Raw genomic sequence first — 20449 nt, forward strand, 5'->3', positions numbered from 1 at the left:
GCCGCAGTGGCTGCAGGTTTTCATTCTAACCCTTTTCATAATAAATGACCAGTTTTCACTGCTAATTAACTTCTTTTCTTTAGCCCTGTTTTTAAGGATTCAGTTCCCTGAATTGATTCCTTTCTTCATTAAATGACAGCCAAACAGAAATGAGATGTGAAACGAGCCGACAGATGACCAATTAAACTGGGTATTCAAATTCCAACCAATTAATGAGAAGCTGATTGTTGCTATCAATTAAACCCGTCATTTAATTCCATGGCTTGTTGCTGCTTTCATTCTGCCACAGCAGACATTTCCAAAACTGTTGATTTTCTGTTTTACTGAGACCTTCACCTTTCTTTATTTCCACATATTGTGCGATGGGCACAGGTTAGCTGGTCATGTGGCGGTTTGTTTTGTGTCTCATTATTGTTTGGCTGCTAATTAAGGAAAAAGGAACAACTAAAGGGTCTGAGTCACGTCAATTAAAACAAAGGCAGAAGAAGTTAATTAGCAGAAAAAACTGATCAGTAATTGAGGAGATGGTTAGAATGAAAACCTGCATCCACTGCGGCCCTCCAGGATCGGAGTTTGACACCCCTGGTCTACCTTAAAAGGAATATCAATCATAAAAATCCTTTCCATTACATTTTTGAAAATAATAACATTTCATTTTACACTTTTTATGCTCCTTAGTAACTTTGTACATTATAAGTTTTATATTAAATAACTTTCTAATGGAGAGTCACAAGTTAGACTAGTGATTTGAAGTCTACTGTAACTCTTTAAAATCACTTCCACATCATGCTGGTATTGCCTATGTAAAAACCACTTTAGTCACTCTTAAAATATTCAAGTAGATGAACATCTTAACATCTTAATTAGAACTGTTTGTGTCATACATATTTAAGGAATCATAAAAGTGAATATTCTCCCAATAGCAAACTTTAAACCATTCTTTATGTGTTTAACTTCCATTTAAATGAACTGCGCGACAGGCATCTACTGTGCAGTTCAGTGAATAAACACAGGTCGACTGGTGTTTGCTTATTTCTGTTATGTATGTAAGTGTACGTTAATATGTCTCACATGGCAATTCAATCATTGTATACTACTGAAAGCTTTTTGTTTTTATCCGTAAATGTCATTTTATTATATCTGTTTAGGGGGGAGGTTAGGATTCCCTTTGTTCTGCATAGGAATTGAGTTTTTGTGAAGTTTTAATGTGTCTGTTTTATTGATGCATTACTTTATGCTGCTGAATGTATTAAACCTTTCTTTTCATTGCAGGCATATGGGTCAGGATGTGATATTGTAATATTAGCAAGTGATTTTGAATGTGTTCAGATCATTCCTGGTGCTAAACATGGTAATATTCAAGTGGGCTGTGTTGAATGTTCCCATCAGTTGGGGAGGGTAAGTACTTCAAGGCTTTTAATAAAAAGTTTAAGACTTGATTTTTCTTTATGTTTTGCTAACATTTATACCTAGTGGTCAGGCATGGAAAACTCAAAAATCAAACTCTAAGAAAACCTGGGACTGAAAATGATATCGCAGGACAGTAAAGCATATTACAGAAGACAAGAGAGGACGTGCAATATCGTTATTTTTTAAAATTGTCTCCTCAAGATAACAGACTAATTTTATCGAGATCTCGAGAAAACGAACTTTTTCTTGAGATAACGGAATAATTTTATCGAGATGTCGAGAAAACGAAAATTCGTCTTCTTGAGATAACGGAATTATTTTATTGCGATCTCGAGAAAACGAAACTTAACCTTTGCCCCTGGCATCAGGCTCATTTAGATTGCGACGCCTATACAGCTAAAGCCTTGCTAACCATCTTCTTAAATGACAGACACTAACATTATTTTCTAACTAAGGCATAAACATATTTGAGCCTGCGTGAACCCTTGATTGAACAAAAATGTGACGCGCTGATCAATACAGTTCTGCTCTTTAGCCATTTTAAACAAGACTTGGCTTCAATAAGCTAAACATTAAACGTTAAATACAATTATTTCATAATTTCGAGAAAACAAGATCTTTTGTTTTATCGAGATCTCGATAAAATTATTCTGTTATCTCGAGAAAACAAAGTTTGTTATCTTGAGATCTCGATAAAATTAGTCCGTTATCTCGAGGAAACAATTAAAAAAAATAACGATATTGCACGTCCTCTCTTGGCTTCCGTAGCATATATTCATCTGTTCAGTCATTTTCCAAATCTGTTTATTCTGTTGAAGGATTATGGGAGAAAGGACTTATTCTGGCTGTACCTGTCTCATTTCAGGTCCCAACTCTGGATAGCTACCAGTCTGTTGTAGGGCAGGCTCAGACATTATTGCAATTGCTCAAATGAAACAAATTAAAAGTCACTAGTGAACCTGACTTGCACACCTTTGGGATGTGTGGTGAAATATGAGCGCCTAGTGATAAAGATACTTGGACAAGGAAAGAATATACAGTGTGAAATGATCAGACTCAACATACTTAAAAAAAGGTGAAATATGAGCGCCTAATGATAAAGATACTTGGACAAGGAAAGAATATACAGTGTGAAATGATCAGACTCAACATACTTAAAAAAAGGTTTGGGGCTGCAATGGGTTTGAAAGTAAAGACAGATGTGTCCTTGATGGAGTCCAAAACAAGACTGAAGATTATTTGAAAAATTGGCAGCTTTAAATGCCAAAACCAGAAGTTACATAGTGGACTCGGAATTGGCACATTTCTGGGCACCAGAACCGGAAGTGACACACTTCTGGGTGCTGGACACAGAAGTGACGTCTTCAGGGTTGAATCAGACAGGTTTTCATGATTTTTGTCTTCAGAGACAACAGAAGGTTTAGTGCATCCTGCCACCCCCTGACCTGGTGTGGAATTACCTTCACTTGGTAAATACAGATCCCTCCTATTCGCGCACGTGTGACAACAGGTTCAACACATTGTTTGGTTAAGGCAACATTTTTAATAGACCTAACAACATCAAAACTATTATTTTATTATAATAAAAGCTGTTTTATTTTTCTTGCCACTAGTATTTTATCTGGTCATTTATATCTTACTTTGTTCATATTTTTTTATTTGTGTGCAATTTACAGTTTGGGATAAATATTTTGCATGTAGTGCTGTATTCTTGTTAAAACATTCTTTACTTTGCTAGTTTCAGAATATGTTACAACCCAGGCAGCTTGGTGGCGCAGGTATTAGCACAGCTCTCTAACAGCTCTGATAATCTGGTTTGGATTCCATAAACAATCAGCGTTTGTCCGGAGCATACACGTTCTTCCTGTTGTCCACATGGGCCTTCCCTGGGTTTTTGAATTTTCTCATACATTCCAAACCATTGAAGGTTAGGTTGACTGGTGATTCTAGTGAGAGCAAGACTGGTGGTGCCCTGTGATGGGACTGTACCCTATCTAGAATTATGTCCTATCCTGCACCCAATGCTGCCGAGATAGGCTCTGGCTACCTACAGCCTTTGTATTGAAATATGTAGGTAGAGGAAATGCTTGGGTTTTATTTCCATAGACTGTTAGGTAATTTTCCAAATAAATGACAGGCAGTTAAACAGTTTAAATATCCTTTACCATCTGGGGGTATTTTTCCTCATCTTAGTATTAAACTTTTTTGACTGAATACATATGTTTGCAGCAATGATTATTATGTCAGTAACTGACTGTGTTTCTTTAGATTGCAGCGTCTTATGGGAACACCGTGTGCATATTTGAACCAATTGCTATACATCCTTTGAAAAGAAACAGTGTAAGTATGACTATCTTTTTTTAGTATCTAAGGAATTATTTAAGCTAAAAATTTTGCTATTACTATTCAAACTGTCTATTGTGGAGCAGTATGTCCATTTATTTTTAAACAAAAGTTAACTATTTAAAAAAAATACAGTAAAGTTTGGTTTGGTTTCATGAAATCAGTGTGTTACGTTTTAGTGGTGTATTAACACATTGTGGTGAGTTTCTGAAAATTAATTCATTTGGTATGAACCAAAAGCATACGCTAGCAAGTCTTGGATTACAGTAGTCTCGATTTATAGCAAAAACCCAAAAACTGTTCTTTTCAACTAAATTTCAATTAATATTCATCTAGTGACCTCCCTTTTTTTACTAGTGAATGAAGTGAATTAATTTTGAAGCAGATGAATCCATAGCAGCCATCATTAATGTTGAAACATGGTGCAATACAATTGTACTTTTGTCACAGTTTTCGAACTTTTCTTGCTTTCATGCCCATGTGTCACTAAATTTCAAATGTCAGCTATGCAAATAGGCTCAGTCACAAATGACTGTCATTTGTCATTTTCCTATTAATTAATCTTTTTTTTTTCTCTGGAGCTTACTCCCTTAACTTTATCCAAATAATGACAATTAATGATGAGTGGAGTAGACACCAGGGCAAATGACACTGAACGTTAAAAGGCTGCAGCTACTTCGGCGTCAGACCCACTGAGGTACTTCTCAGTAAATGACACCATAAATAATCAACTTGCTTAGAAAAGTAAAATAGAAATTATAATGATGATGAAAAATGTCAAAGCCCAGGATTTTACTAAATTATCTCCATGTATCATCTATACATGCTTTCTATATTACAGTGGAGATTTAACAAACCCATTTTTATCATTTTATTTTTGGCTCGACATCAAAACACAGAAACCTGGAAGTGACACCTTTCTTAAATAAGGTCGGAGTCCAGTTATAAGCGGAAGTTGGTTCTGACTAAAATATGTAACCACAGTGGGCTCTGGCGGGGCTGAACTTGAGAACCACTGGTGCATACGGATACAACTGGAGCAGCCATGCTGAATAACTGGTCCAACAGACACACTGTAAATTGGTTCTATTGGCTCTACCTGGTATCTTTTCAGTTTTAATAAAATGATTTAATCACCAGTAACGGCGCACTGCACGATAATGTGCAATAAAATACACTTGACTTGAGCATTCATAATTTTCATACTCTTTCTCTGTACATTTCACATTCGTTTGCTCAGAGGTCGATGCGCTTGCTGCTTCATGAGCAGCTCTTCTTGTCTCCACCCTAGTGGCCCACTTCTTCTCTTCTTTCTTCTGTCAGCATCTTTTCGCGTTAAAACTGATTTAAGTCAGTGTTTGTGTTGCAATTACGTATGTTTTCTTTAATTTTTCACTTAAGCTGGCACTTAAGTCTTCAGTCTACCTCAAGAATGATTTAAGATATGAAGAGGTAGAGGAAGTGATGGCGAAGGTGGTAGGGAATGAGAACGGCGCCCGTACGCATGCGCCGCACCACCACCCTCCTGGCCTCTGCCGAGAGTTGATTCTACAATAAAATAAAAAGAGGAATAACCTTGGAGGTCAATCATCACCCCAAAAGTGGATAGTAGGAGTCACATAGTAAATGTGTACCAAATTTCATGTCAATTGGTGAAACAGTTTGCAAGATACAGGTGATTTAAAATCCTGGACAGACAAACGAACAGCCACGGTAGCGTATTATATATTGAGATTAAACCTCACTAGTTTCTTTGAGGTAAATTTGTATTATTGCATTGAACATTACTGGTTTAATTTAGTAATAATTCCTGTGCTTTTAATTTGCAGAGGCTACAGTACCAGTGGCAAAAAACTGGTCAGTTCTTCCTTGATTCTGTGACATACAATTTGGCATGGGATCCCCAAGGTATTTTTGTTTTAATACATTTAAGTATCTTTTCACTCATCTGTTTGATTATTTTTTCTTTAGTAGTTTTCCAGTTTCCCAAAGTAAAGTAGCAAGCCATAGTATTCCATTAAACAAATTTTGCTTTTGTTTTTTCTATTTGCCACCTGTATTTGTCACAGTATAATATGTTAAAGCCCTAAATCATATTCATTTGTAACTTAAAGCTAATTTTAGTTTGTCTCTAACTGTTTTACTAAACATGTTATGTTCTTGTTTTGATCTGTGAAAACAATTATGGAATCTTTCATAGAAAAGAGTTTCTATCCTAGTGGTTGCTTTAATTTAAAAATAAACTACACACTTTTCTTAATACATATAAATATGGTGTTCTGATATTAATCCCACTGAATGATTAAGAAGTCATGTTGTATATTAGAAATAACAATGAAGATAAATACTTAATATGCATAGTTTATCAAGTGAAAAATCATTCATGCATTTACTGAATCCACTTAATCCAATCCGTGGCCGCCCATTACAATGGATACATATTGATTCTGTCCATATCAGATACACTTTCATGCTCACTCACTATTTTGACGATGAGTTTAGGCTCATGGACTACCAGACACACACATACTGCACCCCACAAAGAACAACAGCCCTGCCTCATCTCACTCACTGTGCTCCTGTTCACAATAAGCAGTGAAAACTGTAGCCTTCAAATGAAAGAATCTCATGAAATTCAGTGCCCCTTTTGATTTAGCATGGGCAAGTTAAAGTATGATTGTTTCTTATCTCGGTGCTTCTGTACATTTGCTCATAGTTTCTCCTTTTGATTGAAAGCATCCATCATCAGTAAAGTGCACACATAGCTGCTTCCGCTGCTCTTTGCTCCTGGAGTCTGCATTTTTAGTTTGCAGCCATATTACTTGTTATTTTTTTATTTTAACGGGTGATATTTCTTTAAAAGCTGACAGCATACTTTCTAAGATGGATGTTGAAAAATGACACTTTTCAGAGAGTACAACATTCAATTTTATCTTCAATCAGACTGGTGCACATTTTGTGTTCTATCTCTATATATAATCTTCATTTGGATCTTGATCTTTGTCCGCGAATGAATTAGAAGAAGAAGCACTAGATGGCAGTAGAGAGACAGCTAAAACATAGGCATTGCATTAAGAATCTCCTTCAGGCTTATAGTACTGAAGACTGTAGTACTCCAGTCACACCTTAAAACACAGACAATCAAACTAAACAAATTGTTGTGCTTTAAATTAACTAATCTCTATATATAATCTTCATTTGGATCTTGATCTTTGTTTGTCCGCGAATTCATGTTCCCCTGACACTGCCTTGGTTGTTACTTTTCTTTACAAACACTGGCGATACCACTCTTTGTGTTTAGATCTGGCGTCGACACCGTGCTTTGTGTTTAGATCTGGCGTCGACACCTGCTTCGTTGTCGAGACTGTGTTTTTTTCTGTTTCTATCGACCATCGTTGGCAGCACTTCGTCCAAATCGAATGTTCACCCCCTTCTTGGAGTCGGCAGTCAGAGTATATAAGTCGGACACACTTCTGTGATTTTCCATCAGTCGGCGTTTGGAGTTCAAGAAAGAAGCATTGGTTCTTCCTTACTGTTTGGATTGCCACAAAGCAACCTGTGAGATTGGAGAAAGGTTGAGAATAGATCGTGAGAGGAAATGACAGTGTCGTGAAAACGAGACGAACTGTGAACGGAGAGAAGCAGAAGTGCTCCTCCACCACCACATAATTACTATTTGGACAGTGATTCCGAGTAGGCCGTTCCTATCGAATCAATGTCCAAGGGTTTTGTTTTGTAATTTTGTTTCCTTATAAAAAATCATAATGCTGTGCGACGAAGGGCCCGGTTCACGACTGGCAGCCGCGTTTAAACAGGCAGCCTTTCACAGACAACTTTAACACGTGCAACGTAGTTGTGCGCACATGGCTAGTTAGCAATACATTTTAATTTGCTAACATGATCCTATCAACAACAAATATGTAAAATATGATGGAAGTATAGTAAAACAGAAATAATAGCACTAATTTTGTTTATTGACACCCAAAAGATCTGTACAAAGACATTTAAAAGACATACTTTTTAACTCTTTTCGACTTTTGTCGACAACAGGGTTGAGGGCAGATGATGACTAAAGTTGACATCCATGAGTAGAGGGTGATAATCAGTTGTAAACATTGACAAAACTCACTATTACTTCATAGGTAGGCCGCCCTTGCTAGGAGGAATGTCGAATCCCTGCATGTGCGTGAGTAGCGTAAACAATGCCTGGAATGGCATCAACATATGGCGAGAGAGTAAAGCAAATACACAAAGCAAAATACGAGAGAGCAAAGCAAATACGCAAAGTAAAATACCCAGTGGAGGATGATGTACGTATGTTTTATTATTTTGAATTGGACTCTGACTTGTTGGACTTCAGTTTTGCTGCAGGTGATCTGGAGATCGAGAACTAAAGTGAAAGTGAGGTACAGGCATCAGCTGTGCTGAACGGTCCGCCAGCTGATCTGCCGATGCCACCCCGATGCAGCTGCTGACACTGAGATGGCTAACATGCTGAAATAAGGCACTGCATGCAGCAACAGACGTTTTACATGGATATATGCGAAAAACTATTGATTTGTATGCTTTTCAGAAAATTGAACTTTTTAGAAAAACATTCAGCCCTGGGAGAAAAGGAAAAAAAATTAAAGGAAATTTAGTCATCCACTTTCTAGATGTGGTCACTTGCTTTCAAATATTTACTCAATTAGTTTCCCAAGCCCTTATCTTTGGGCATGGAGCAGAGTTTTGAAAGCCCTTAGGGCTGGGAAAGGGGGATTACCATGAAATAAGTTTAGAAGAATAACAATCCAGTAATGTTTACAGAAGACTGCACTACTTGCATTTTACTGGCTTGTCAATGGGTGACAATGTCAAAGGCTTTTCGACAAGTGAAATTTCTCAAAAATTTTGAACTTCCATTTTATGTGCAACCATCAAACTGTGATATGGTATTGAAAATGGTTTTGATTTAATGAAGTTTAGCATTTGAGCATTGTGACATTCCTACTCTGGATACAGTTATAGAACATTTCAAGTTGATTTTTTCAAGTCGCCTTCTTGTGTTTACTTGTTTCCCAGAAGTTTTGAACATGTTTTTCTCTTCGTTATATCAGTGCATTCCTAAATGTGCGTAGCTGTCATCAGTGTTGAAAATAAACAAGCAAGCAGCGAAGGGAACTTTAAACTATACAATTTTGGCCTTTAAAACAAAAGGCAAGGCAAAAAATGTCCTCAAAATTAGGCATAAAATTAGGTATAGCTTAATATGTATGACTATCGCTGTCGTACAAAATTTCGGCTTGGACATTCTGATTCCATCGGATGTTATACTTTGCTATTGCTTCTCCAACTCCTGCTTTCATCTGCTGAATGCACTTTGCTAGTAAAATGGATTGATTTGGTGTATGACTGGCTACTGCAAAACTTGCTACACCTGCACAAAAGCCTATAACTGTTAAACACAAATAAAATAGTTCTGTTAAATATAGCGATTAGGCACTCTGTCGTCCATTGGAACATGGAAGGTACGTTGGTTCACAATAGAAATAGGTGCTACGCATGTACCGTATGGCTTCTTGAGCTTATCCTCACAGTAGTGCTGCTGGTAATTTTTCAGATGGTAAAAAGACGTACTGCCTTTCCATCACCAGTTCACCAAATATCACATCTGCAAATGGTGGTAATGGTTAATATCTCTTATGATGATTTATGTATTGGTTAATTTTATGTATCTAACAGGCTCACTGATCTTATCTGAAATGTTATTTAATTAACTAGGTATTTATTTATAAATCTGGCTAGGAAATAACTTGGGTCCTTGAGGAATGGTCTAAAACTTTCACCATTTTGATTACCATCCAACTTTCTTACAAATGGTAACAACTTTTACTTTTGTTTTTGTTCTTTATTTCGCCTTATACAATTTCTTGTATTAGGAATTTGTTAGTTTTCGCATACCCCTTGGGGTCAGAGTGCAGGGTCAGCCATTGTACAGCGCCCCTGGAGCAATTACAGGTTAAGGGTCTTTCAGAGTAGGATCTCTTTTGGCAGTGATAGGGATTCAAACCGGCAACCTTCTGGATAAGGCACAGATCCTTAGCCTCAGAGTCACCACTCCGCTCCATAATAATGCTTTGCATTTATATAGCGCTTTTCTCACTACTCAAAGCGCTCAGCAATTGCAGGTTAAGGGCCTTGCTCAAGGGTCCAACAGAGCAGAGTCTCTTTTGGCATTTATGGGATTCGAACCGGAAACTTTCCGATTGCCAGTGCAGATCCCTAGCCTCAGAGCCACCACTCCGCCTAAATGCCATTTCCTTCCTGCTCCACTCCTGTTTGCTTGTTGCAATTGTAAAATAGGGCGGCCCGGACACAGACAGGCAGACACGTTCAAAGCCATCACCACACGTTTATTTACACTATTATTTACAAAGTCTAATCCATAAGTGCACCGCCACACAAACCCCAACAGTTTCCCAAAGTCCAGGCTTCTCTCTCTCTCAGCCTTCTCTCACTCTTCAGGCCTCTCCTTGCCCCCTCCTCTCCGACCTCGTCAACCTCCTCACCCGACTCCAGCCCTGAGTGAGGGGAGGCGGCTCCTAAAATAGGCAGGAGGCTGATGACCACACCCGGCCACCTGCCACACGATCACCCTTTCTCTTTCCCTCACTTAACTTGACATTCAGACATGTCTGTCTCTTATAAACTCACATTGATCTCAACTTGCAGAACACTCCTCTGAACACTGCAATGCATGAACTCCAGGCCGCCAGTGATCTGTGCCACGTCTGCTACATTGATGCTGTCAGGCTGCCTGTTGTTTTAGTGTCTTCATGGCTGAAGGGTTATTATGGACCTCTGACTGAAAGTCATTGTTTCTTATTTAATATCTGTTTTTTCAATGCCAGATTTTGTTTTCAGATATTGTATTGTTAAATGTGGTGTTTTTATATTTTTTTATTTTAAGGAGTACAGTGTATTTTATAAGGCAAAATTAACATCATATTGGTAACCAACATCTACTGCCTTTATTTTATTATATTATAAAGAATGGGTTGACTTTGAAATTGTTTGATTCTATACTGCATTAGACCAGTGGCTTACTGTGTTAATGTGACACGGGGCAAGTGCTGAGGAAGGTTTAAATCAAGTATGATTTAGTGTGATGGGAATGAAATGGATATCAAATGAGTGAAGGCTCTAGAGGTTGCCATGACATTCATATGTGACTGTAAAGTGAAGGCTGGTTTAGAATACTTTTATATACTCTGTGAAATCACAGCCATCCTGTATTGTTTTGATTTATTTTTCAAACTTCTTATTGCCATAAAAGAAAATAAATTCTAAATAAATTGTGGCTAGATTATTCCTTGTTAGGCATCAGAGTGGTCATGCAGTGGTTAGTGTTGTAGCCTTATAGCTCCAGGGTTCAAATCCCAGTTCATTTACTGTCTGTTTGAAGATTTCACAATATTTCTTTCAATTTCTGTAATTTAGAAAATTAATGAAAAAATGAATGGATGTAATAGGCATTGAATAACTAGATTCAGAAAATATATAGTTGAATGGATGTTTATTGCTTTCTATTTGCTGCCCACCCATATAAAAAAATGTTATTTTTAAAAATGTGGTCCTTTTTATTTAGCAAATTTTATAATTTTTTATTTGCTTTTGCATAATACTGAAAAAGCCCAGGTCTCTTAGGAATATGAATTGTTTAAAAACTTAAAAGTGATTTTAAAATGTTTTAATCAAATAAAGAAGCAAACATTGCTTTTTGACAGCTTCTGTTTTGTTCCTTTTTTCTCCAAAGACTACATGTCTAATTAAAATTGTGACTGATGCTGTGGCTACAGAAATCCAGTGTCATATTGGATGCATTTATTGCATATTCTTTTGTTCCTTTCCGTACATGTCAAACAAAGTATATTCTCTGCGGAGTTCCTTTATAGGTATGCATTGTGGAATTGGGGCTAGGTCATTAAGATGGCTCATTTACTGCAAATGTCACTTTTGCGACCTTGAGCAAATTACTTGGCCTGCCTATGCACCATTTAAAGCAATTGCACAGTAGTTTTTTTACTTCTAAAGCACATATAAGATGTTGCTGTGTGATAAAATTACATTTTATGTCTTATAAAAGTGTACTATTTCTTTGTGGTCTGTGGGAGAGAAGACCCTACACGATCAGAAGTGAGATGGGTGTAGAAAACTAAGGCAGGCTCTCTATGTTTTAACTTGTAGTTTAGTACGGTGACTGAATGTTCGTTAAAGCTGCTTTAGTCATTGCAATATTGCTGTGTTCTTTGGCAGGAGAGTTGTTGCTTTAATCCGGGAAGTTTAATATTACAGCGTCAGTCAAGAATTTTATGTTTAGTAAGAGGAGTGAAAGGAGGAAGTAAATAACCAAAACAATTCCCTTATTGAGCAATGGATGGATCTATAATTTAATTTTCTTTTCTTCTGTTCCCTGCTGTTAACCCTAGTTAGCAGTTACACAGCTGTCCAATGATTATTTGCTGTTACTTGACTATTCATCTTGCCTGTCATTTTGTGCTATAGTGTCAATGTGTTATGACGAATGCTCATAATTAATGGAAATATAAAAATGTTAATCTCTGTACTCTATCCTGATGTTTTTGTGCACTTGGCTAGTCAGGGTCGAGTTACAATATTTAATTCATACTTGGGTGGTGAGCTATATAGCCCTTTTTGCCAAATAGGACAATACGGATCATTTGACATTCTTAACTATTGCACACGAAGATTTTTTTTTTTTTACATTTATGTATTAATTTATTTACCAGACACTTTTATGCAAAGCAAATAAAAAATCAAATGCTTAAAACTTTCAGGGACAAGAGGTATCTAACTTAAATATAAGTTAGGCAAATTTACTAGTTATTGTGGAATTATAGAAAACTAGTCAAAAACTAAAGTTTATAAAGATATGCAAGAATCAAATATTTTACTTTGAGTTATATTTCAGAGATGTTAAGGCAAAATGACACCTTTTATTGGCTAACTAAAAAGATTTCAATAGGCAAGCTTTCGAGGCAACTCAGGCCCCTTCTTCAGGCAAGATGTTACTTTTCCTTTTCCTAAAGAGACAAACCAAGAATTCCATCTTCAAGTTATACGTTTTTTATTGTGATTTCTTAAGTCATTGAAAAATCTTCTATTTTCTACCTCTTCATAGGGAACCAAATATTAACTGCTACAGATCAGCTGCAGTTATGGGCTCCACCTGCTGCTGATATTCTTGTGGAAGAGGAAAGCAGCCAAGCTTTTGATGATAAATTGCCTCCTGTGCTAAATGATTGGAAGTGTGTCTGGCACTGCAAGTAAGTACAGATAACGGCAGCTGAAAGAAGGATAATTAGAATGCCTTTTTCGCACCAGTTAAATTGGACCTATGTGTAGTGTGTACAGATGTTGAAAATGTTTAAATGAAATTAAATGCCATATATTCTGAGTACAGAAAAAACACTGTTAATGTAAGTATGATTTAACAGCCTTTTTATTATTACATAAATTATTGTAAAGCATTAATGAATGGGTGAATATATGCTGTTTTGTGTGCAAAAAACAATGGCACCTTGAAACAGTTATCCAATTTGACTGGAAACAAACAGACCACATAAAAAATGAGCATAAAATGATTTCAAGCCCAGAGCAAATACAGTTTTTAGTCACCAGTAACTCCAATGTGGGAATGTTATTATTAGATAAAATGTTCATGGTGCATGAGACAAGCAGTTATGCCATGACATGGTGTTATACAGTATACTGTAAGTTACCAAAAAGCATTGCGATGCATCCAACCAAGCACTGTGCCTGTGCTCTTCCTGGGAGGCAAGGGATAAACTTTTATATACACGTTATGCTCTCTCTCTCCCTCTCTCTGTGTTTATTTATATTATATATTTAGGTGTGTATATGTCTGTGTGTGTGTGTGTGTGTGTGTGTGTATACAGGTGCTGGTCGTAAAATTAGAATATCATGACAAAGTTGATTTATTTCAGTAATTTCATTCAAAAAGTGAAACTTGTATATTAGATTCATTCATTACACACAGACTGATGTATTTCAAATGTTTATTTCTTTTAATGTTGATGATTATAACTGACAACTAATGAAAGTCCCAAATTCAGTATCTCGGAAAATTAGAATATCAATTAAGACCAATGCAAAAAAAGGATTTTTAGAAATGTTGGCCAACTGAAAGGTATGAACATGAAAAGTATGAGCAGGTCCAGCACTCAATATTTAGTTGGGGCTCCTTTGGCCTGGATTACTGCAGCAATGCGGCGTGGCATGGAGTCGATCAGTCTGTGGCACTGCTCAGGTGTTATGAGAGCCCATGTTGCTCTGATAGTGGCCTTCAGCTCTTCTGCATTGTTGGGTCTGGCGTATTGCATCTTCCTCTTCACAATACCCCATAGATTTTCTATGGGGTTAAGGTCAGGCGAGTTTGCTGGCCAATCAAAAACAGGGATACCATGGTCCTTAAACCAGGTACTGGTAGCTTTGGCACTGTGTGCAGGTGCCAGGTCCTGTTGGAAAATGAAATCTGCATCTCCATAAAGTTCGTCAGCAGCAGGAAGCATGAAGTGCTCTAAAACTTCCTGGTAGACGGCTGCGTTGACCTTGGACCTCAGAAAACACAATGGACCAACACCAGCAGATGACATGGCACCCCAAACCATCACTGACTGTGGAAACTTTACACTGGACCTGACGCAACGTGGATTCTGTGCCTCTCCTCTCTTCCTCAAGACTCTGAGACCTTGATTTCCAAAGGAAATGCAAAATTTACTTTCATAAGAGAGTCCTTTTTGTCATTAGCCCAGGCGAGACGCTTCTGACGCTGTCTCTTGTTCAAGAGTGGCTTGACACAAGGATTGCGACAGCTGAAACCCATGTCTTGCATACGTCTGTGTGTGGTGGTTCTTGAAGCTCTGACTCCAGCTGCAGTCCACTCTTTGTGAATCTCCCCCACATTTTTGAATGGGTTTTGTTTCACAATCCTCTCCAGGGTGCGGTTATCCCTATTGCTTGTACACTTTTTTTCTACCACATCTTGTCCTTCCCTTCGCCTCTCTATTAATGTGCTTGGACACAGAGCTCTGTGAACAGCCAGCCTCTTAGCAATGACCTTTTGTGTCTTGCCCTCCTTGTGCAAGGTGCCAATGGTTGTCTTTTGGACAATTGTCAAGTCAGCAGTCTTCCCCATGATTGTGTAGCCTACAGAACTAGACTGAGAGACCATTTAAAGGCTTTTGAGTTAATTAGCTGATCAGAGTGTGGCACCAGGTGTCTTCAATATTCAACCTTTTCACAATATTCTAATTTTCCGAGATACTGAATTTGGGACTTTCATTAGTTGTCAGTTATAATCATCAACATTAACAGAAATAAACAGTTGCAATACATCAGTCTGTGTGTAATGAATGAATCTAATATACAAGTTTCACTTTTTGAATGGAATTACTGAAATAAATCAACTTTGTCATGATATTCTAATTTTATGACCAGCACCTGTATGTATATATATATGTGTGTATATATATATATATATATATATATATATATATATATATATATACACACACGCGACTGGGAGCCCGATTAAATCGGGCTACAAATTTACAAATTCTACGTTTGTGAAATCAATACTTTCTCCGCAAAGAATTATTTGTTTTTTTAAGTCCCTGAAATGATTTTGTTCTAATTTATAGATCTGAGCAAATTTTGCTGTTTCACCCTCTCCGGGGTGCAAGGGTCCAGATTGATGGTATATTTGGTCATGTATTCTGTAACAATATGGACCGTGGCCTGGAGGCAGGGATATTTGTGCGCCCATGGATGCACAGGCTAATGCACCGTTGTACTTTCTGCTATTTTCCAAGAAGTGCTTGGAATTTGGGTCTAAATATGTCAACAGGTTCTTAAACCTGTCAGGGTATCTGTAAGGGTTAATTCGAACTCGACCTTTATGGCAGCAATTGTATTCTCCACCTTGCTTGTTCTCACAGGTGAAGTTGAATGAGTTGCAATGTTTGCACAGGTTGTCAAATGCGCCAGAGTGGTGCTCCGGAACTTTGTCCTCAGTAATATCTGTGTGATTGCACATGGCAATACCGTGCCGCTGAGCATTTTCACGCCATAAGGCACGGGCTGCTCGATGTCTTTAAACCCGTGCCTCATTTGCAGCTGCTCAAGCTTCTTCAGTCGCTTGTGCACGGCTGGACCGATTTCTTTCAGCGTTAGTAGCATTTGTAGCTGCACGCTGCTCATCCGTTTGTTGTGCATGTTGTGTACGTCTGGTCACATTAGCAAGTCTACGTTCTTCGTCAGTCATGTGACTTTGTTTCCTACGCATCCTTTCCGCGGCCGCTGCTGTTGTGGCTGTGTTGCGATCGTCCCTCATTTTAGATCTGAGATCGGCTAAAATTTAAACAATGACTGTTGTTAATATCCAGCCGTCATTATTCATGCTTCTAACTTGTATTGAGTCGAGGTATTTACGCGAACACCATACATACGGGGTATTGATGCGAACACCATACATATGGATACTGTCAAATTATATATTAGGATATACTGTATATATAATATATATATATATATATATATATATATAGGTGGCGCAGTGGGTAGCACTGCTGCCTCGCAGTTAAGAGACCCGAATTCGCTTCCCGGATCCTCCCTGCGTGGAGTTTGCATGTTCTCCCCGTGTCTGCGTGGGTTTCCTCTGAGTGCTCCGGTTTCTTCCCATAGTCCAAAGGCATGCAGGTTAGGTGCATTTACGAATCTAAATTGTCCCAAGTGTGTGGGTGGGTGTGTGTGCCCTGCTGTGGGCTGGTGCCTTGCCCGGGGTTTGTTTCCTGCCTTGCACCCTATGTTGGCTGAGATTGGCTCCAGCTGACCCCCATGACCCTGTAGTTAGGATATAGCAGGTTGGATAATGGATGGATGGATATATATTGTGGAATATGACCCGGACACAGACAGGCAGACACCTTTAAATTACCCCACACACATTTATTTTGGGTCTCCATTACAATACACAAAGTCCAAATATGCACAAGTTACTCACAAGCCCCCAATACCCCACAGTCCAGGCCAATCAATAATGCCACTCTCTCTTCAGACCGCCTCCTTCTCTCCTTCAGCAACCTTGTCCTCTCTTCCACCCAACTCAAGTCCATCTCTGAAGGGAGGCGGCCCCTTTAAATAAGCACCCGGATGTGCTCCAGGTGTGTTCCCGGCAATCTCCCACCGAGACGCCCCAGTGTGGCAGAAGTGCCGGCTGTCTCCCCGGAAGCACTCCGGGTGTCCCTGTTCCTCTTCCCCCCAGCACTTCCTGGTGTGGCGGAAGTGCTGTGGTCCAGGATCCTCCAGGTATTGGGGTCCTCCTGGCATAAGGGCACCCCCTGGCGGTGGCCATGGGCCCCTACAGGGTAGAGCTTCCAAGCTCTGTACCCGTGGCCCCCAATACAACCAGGGAGGATGCCCCCTCGTGTCCTGGAGGAGGCACAAGCCCTCCTCCACTCCTCCTGGATGTCCCGGCTGGGCATGGGTGCCCGCTGGGCACCACAATATATAATAAAATAGTAATAGTAAAAAAGAGAAAGCAAAGTGCACATGTCGGTGCAAAAAGTTTGGCATCAGCCGATTCAAAAGATATCTGTGTTAGAGAATTGTTTCGTCTTTCTCTAAGTCTGTTCCTTTATTGAATGTGTACTTCTGGTGGTTTTGATAGTTTTATATCACCGTCCCACAGGTGGAAGCAGGAACAGGGTCACTCACTGTCTAGCAATTGAGTTCAAAATTGCAGAGGGAAAAGGTGATTAAGTGAATGATAGCGTCCCCAACTCCCCCGGGGGGATGGTATTGAGTTGGTATTTGGGTTGGTATTGCCCACCTTACTGGAGCCTTTAAGATGTTCCCAAAGCACATGTTATTGACAACTAGGGGTCTCCGCCCCCTGCTCGCTTCGCTCGCCAACCCCTGGTGTTGGGAATGAGAAAGAGCGTGATGTATGAATGAGATATAGAATAGTGTGACGGTGTAGATGATGCAAATAGAAAGCAAACAATAAAGTGTGTGGCACAGTGTAAAGTTTTATTTGAAAATTTCTTTGTACACGCCGTTTAAGTGTAAAAGGTAATTCCAGCTCAGAACTTGTAAGGTCATTTAAGATGGTTATTGTTGTGATCAGAGTCAAGTTTGTCAGAACTTAGAAAGAGTTGTGTCTCTCCAGGAAGTAATGGAATGACTTGGGTATTAATGTTCTCCACATTAATATTTTTTGGACGTAATATAGTGCGTTGTGTTAAAAGGGGCATTTGGTCTAATGAGATTGCTGTTCCAAATCTCTCTGTAACTAAGTTGTCGCAGATAAAGGCTTGAGGAATTGTAATAATATGTGGCTGAAGTCCATCTGTATTGGTGAGTGTACCATCTCTCAGTTGTAATAAGCAATTGTTATGATCTGGTTCTGGACATCGTATCTTTTTTACTAACTGTATCTTTTGAAAGCAATGCCAATTGTCTGCGTATTTTAAGGTGCACTGAACAATAGCTGAGTGCATGGCATCTGGAAGAATAGCTAATCACTGTCTAAAATCTCCTCCTCATAAAAGTACCTTTCCTTCAAATCGAATATTATTATTCATAAACGTTTGTAGAAGTTTATGAATGGTGTTGAGTAAGTGACTTCATGTCATTGAACATTCATCAATAAACAACATTTTTTCAAGACGGATGTCACGTGCAGTGCCACCATTAATGTTCATAGTGGATACCGAGTTGTAGGATCTAATGCAGTTGATAAAGATTTCACTTTCAGGTATATCGTCAGTTAGAAGCTTCTGTAGATATTCAGTATATGAATGTAAAGAAGGCAGTCTAATTTGACCCTTTTGACAACAACGTCTAAATGTATTACTTGTATTGCCAGTTGTTTCTTCAGGGAAGTGAACTGAATGACAATGATTGCAAATGACATTCATTAATCGGAATGAATTTTTCCGGGGTATGTTTTGCTTGTGCCGTTTGAGAGGCGCGTTGTTGCATGTGTAGTATTTGGGACGTGTTGTTTTGGAGCTGTAATCGATTTCCCTGTGCTGTGTGAGAAGCCCGTTGTAGCCTTCCTTGCCGTTAACGTATGTCTGAGACGGGAGGTGTTTCGTTTTGAATCCGTGCCTGTTGCGATGCAGCACTTTGATTGATAGTTTGCGTAATGTGGATCCAGGATGTAGATTTGTGCATATTTGCGTTGTTGATTTGTTTCAGGGTGCACTGTTCCAATGCGATGCAGTATTTGTGCACATATGGGAAAGCAGTATGGGCCATTGCCTTTTGGTGGCCTGATATTTACTAAAAGCAAATGAACTATTGTAGGATCTAACGCAGTTCATAAAGTTTTTACTTTTAGGTACATCGTTAGTTAGAAGCTGTAGTTGAGCTTTGCGTTTTTGGAGTCGAGACATTTTTTCTTTTAGAAATATGGATAAGTAATAAGAAGTATTGCACTCACTGTTAATATGGAGCCTTTTCTGCGGATGAACGGTTAATAGTGCCTTATTGTAATGAGATCCACCTATGCTGCATAGCCGTCTATTTTGTTGTTTCTTTCATGTTCGTGTGTTTGTTCCTGTTATCCTTTCCTTTTCGTTTTGTACCCGTGACCGTGTATTCATGACTTGTTTCAATATGTTTCCTTTTCTGCAGTTGAACAGTTAATAGTGCTTTATTGTAAGGAGATCCACCAATGCTGACACCTATGCTGTCTAGTGTGAAGGTGCTGACGTTCACTTTAGAATATGTGGCTTTGGGTGTGACTTCTTATGGATGTGGGGGGGGGGGGGGGGTTTGAGGATTGTTGTTGCGCGAGCGTCTTCTTTCTTTTTGTGTTCCTGTGTCTTGTTGAATCCCCCTCTTTGTGTGTGTCCCGTCCCTCGCTTGTAGGGTCTGTGGGGTGGTCTTGTGTTCTTTTTTTGTGTTCCATGGGCTTGTTGAATCCCCCTCTTGGTGTGTGTCCCGTCCGGTGCCTGTAGGGGGGGGGGGTGCCTTGCTGTTGTGCGCGAGCCTCTTTTTTTTTTTTTGGGTCTAGTTTCGTGTGCAATGTGTTTGGTGCTTTACTTGCGTTTGAATACTTTTTTATGTGCCTTTTCCTTTTTTCAGTGCTCTTTGCGCCTCATTTCTCAATTTTTCCTATGCTCACTCCTTTTTTCTGTGGTCTTGTCCGCCTCTCTCGCCCTCTTTTGTCTGCCTTTCTCGGCTCCTCAGCCGACTCTCGCGGACTCTTTTTGCGCCTGCGCAGTTCGTCTTTTTGCAGCTACGGCCCATTGCAGGCACCGACTCTCGCGGACTCTTTTCGCGCCTGCGCAGTACGTCTTTTTGCAGCTACGGCCCATTGCCGGATGTGCCTGCGTCCATCATCCGGTTTAGCATTCTCGGTTAGTAATATGGATAAGATATGTTATATACTGTGTGCGTGTGTGTGTGTGCTATTTATCCATGGCCAAACAAAACATAAACTCACAAAGTATGATCTGCCAACCCCAAATTAAGGATTATGTTTATTATGAGGAATCAACGGTTCAGTTGATTCAATGGGCTTTTGTGGTTGATCTTGATCTCACTGGAGTGTCACTTGTCCTAGACACTTTTAGTTCTCCTTCGTGTGTGTGTGTGTGTGTGT

The 20449-nt window shown here is 39.1% G+C and overlaps 1 protein-coding gene across 4 annotated transcripts in view; it reads left to right on the plus strand.

Annotated features, from left to right (window-relative positions):
* The window catches only part of dmxl2 (Dmx-like 2), a 140037-nt gene that overhangs the window by 22020 nt on the left and 97568 nt on the right, over positions 1 to 20449 (plus strand). For all 4 annotated transcript variants that reach the window (XM_028823544.2, XM_028823546.2, XM_028823545.2 and 1 more), the window contains exons 2-5: positions 1273 to 1398; positions 3679 to 3750; positions 5583 to 5661; positions 12935 to 13079. In XM_028823544.2, the coding sequence (XP_028679377.1) occupies positions 1273 to 1398; positions 3679 to 3750; positions 5583 to 5661; positions 12935 to 13079 (422 nt within the window). The remainder of the gene's footprint in view (positions 1 to 1272; positions 1399 to 3678; positions 3751 to 5582; positions 5662 to 12934; positions 13080 to 20449) is intronic.

The sequence above is a fragment of the Erpetoichthys calabaricus genome, chromosome 17 (genome assembly GCF_900747795.2).
Source record: "Erpetoichthys calabaricus chromosome 17, fErpCal1.3, whole genome shotgun sequence".
In the NCBI taxonomy this organism is placed as follows: domain Eukaryota; kingdom Metazoa; phylum Chordata; class Cladistia; order Polypteriformes; family Polypteridae; genus Erpetoichthys; species Erpetoichthys calabaricus.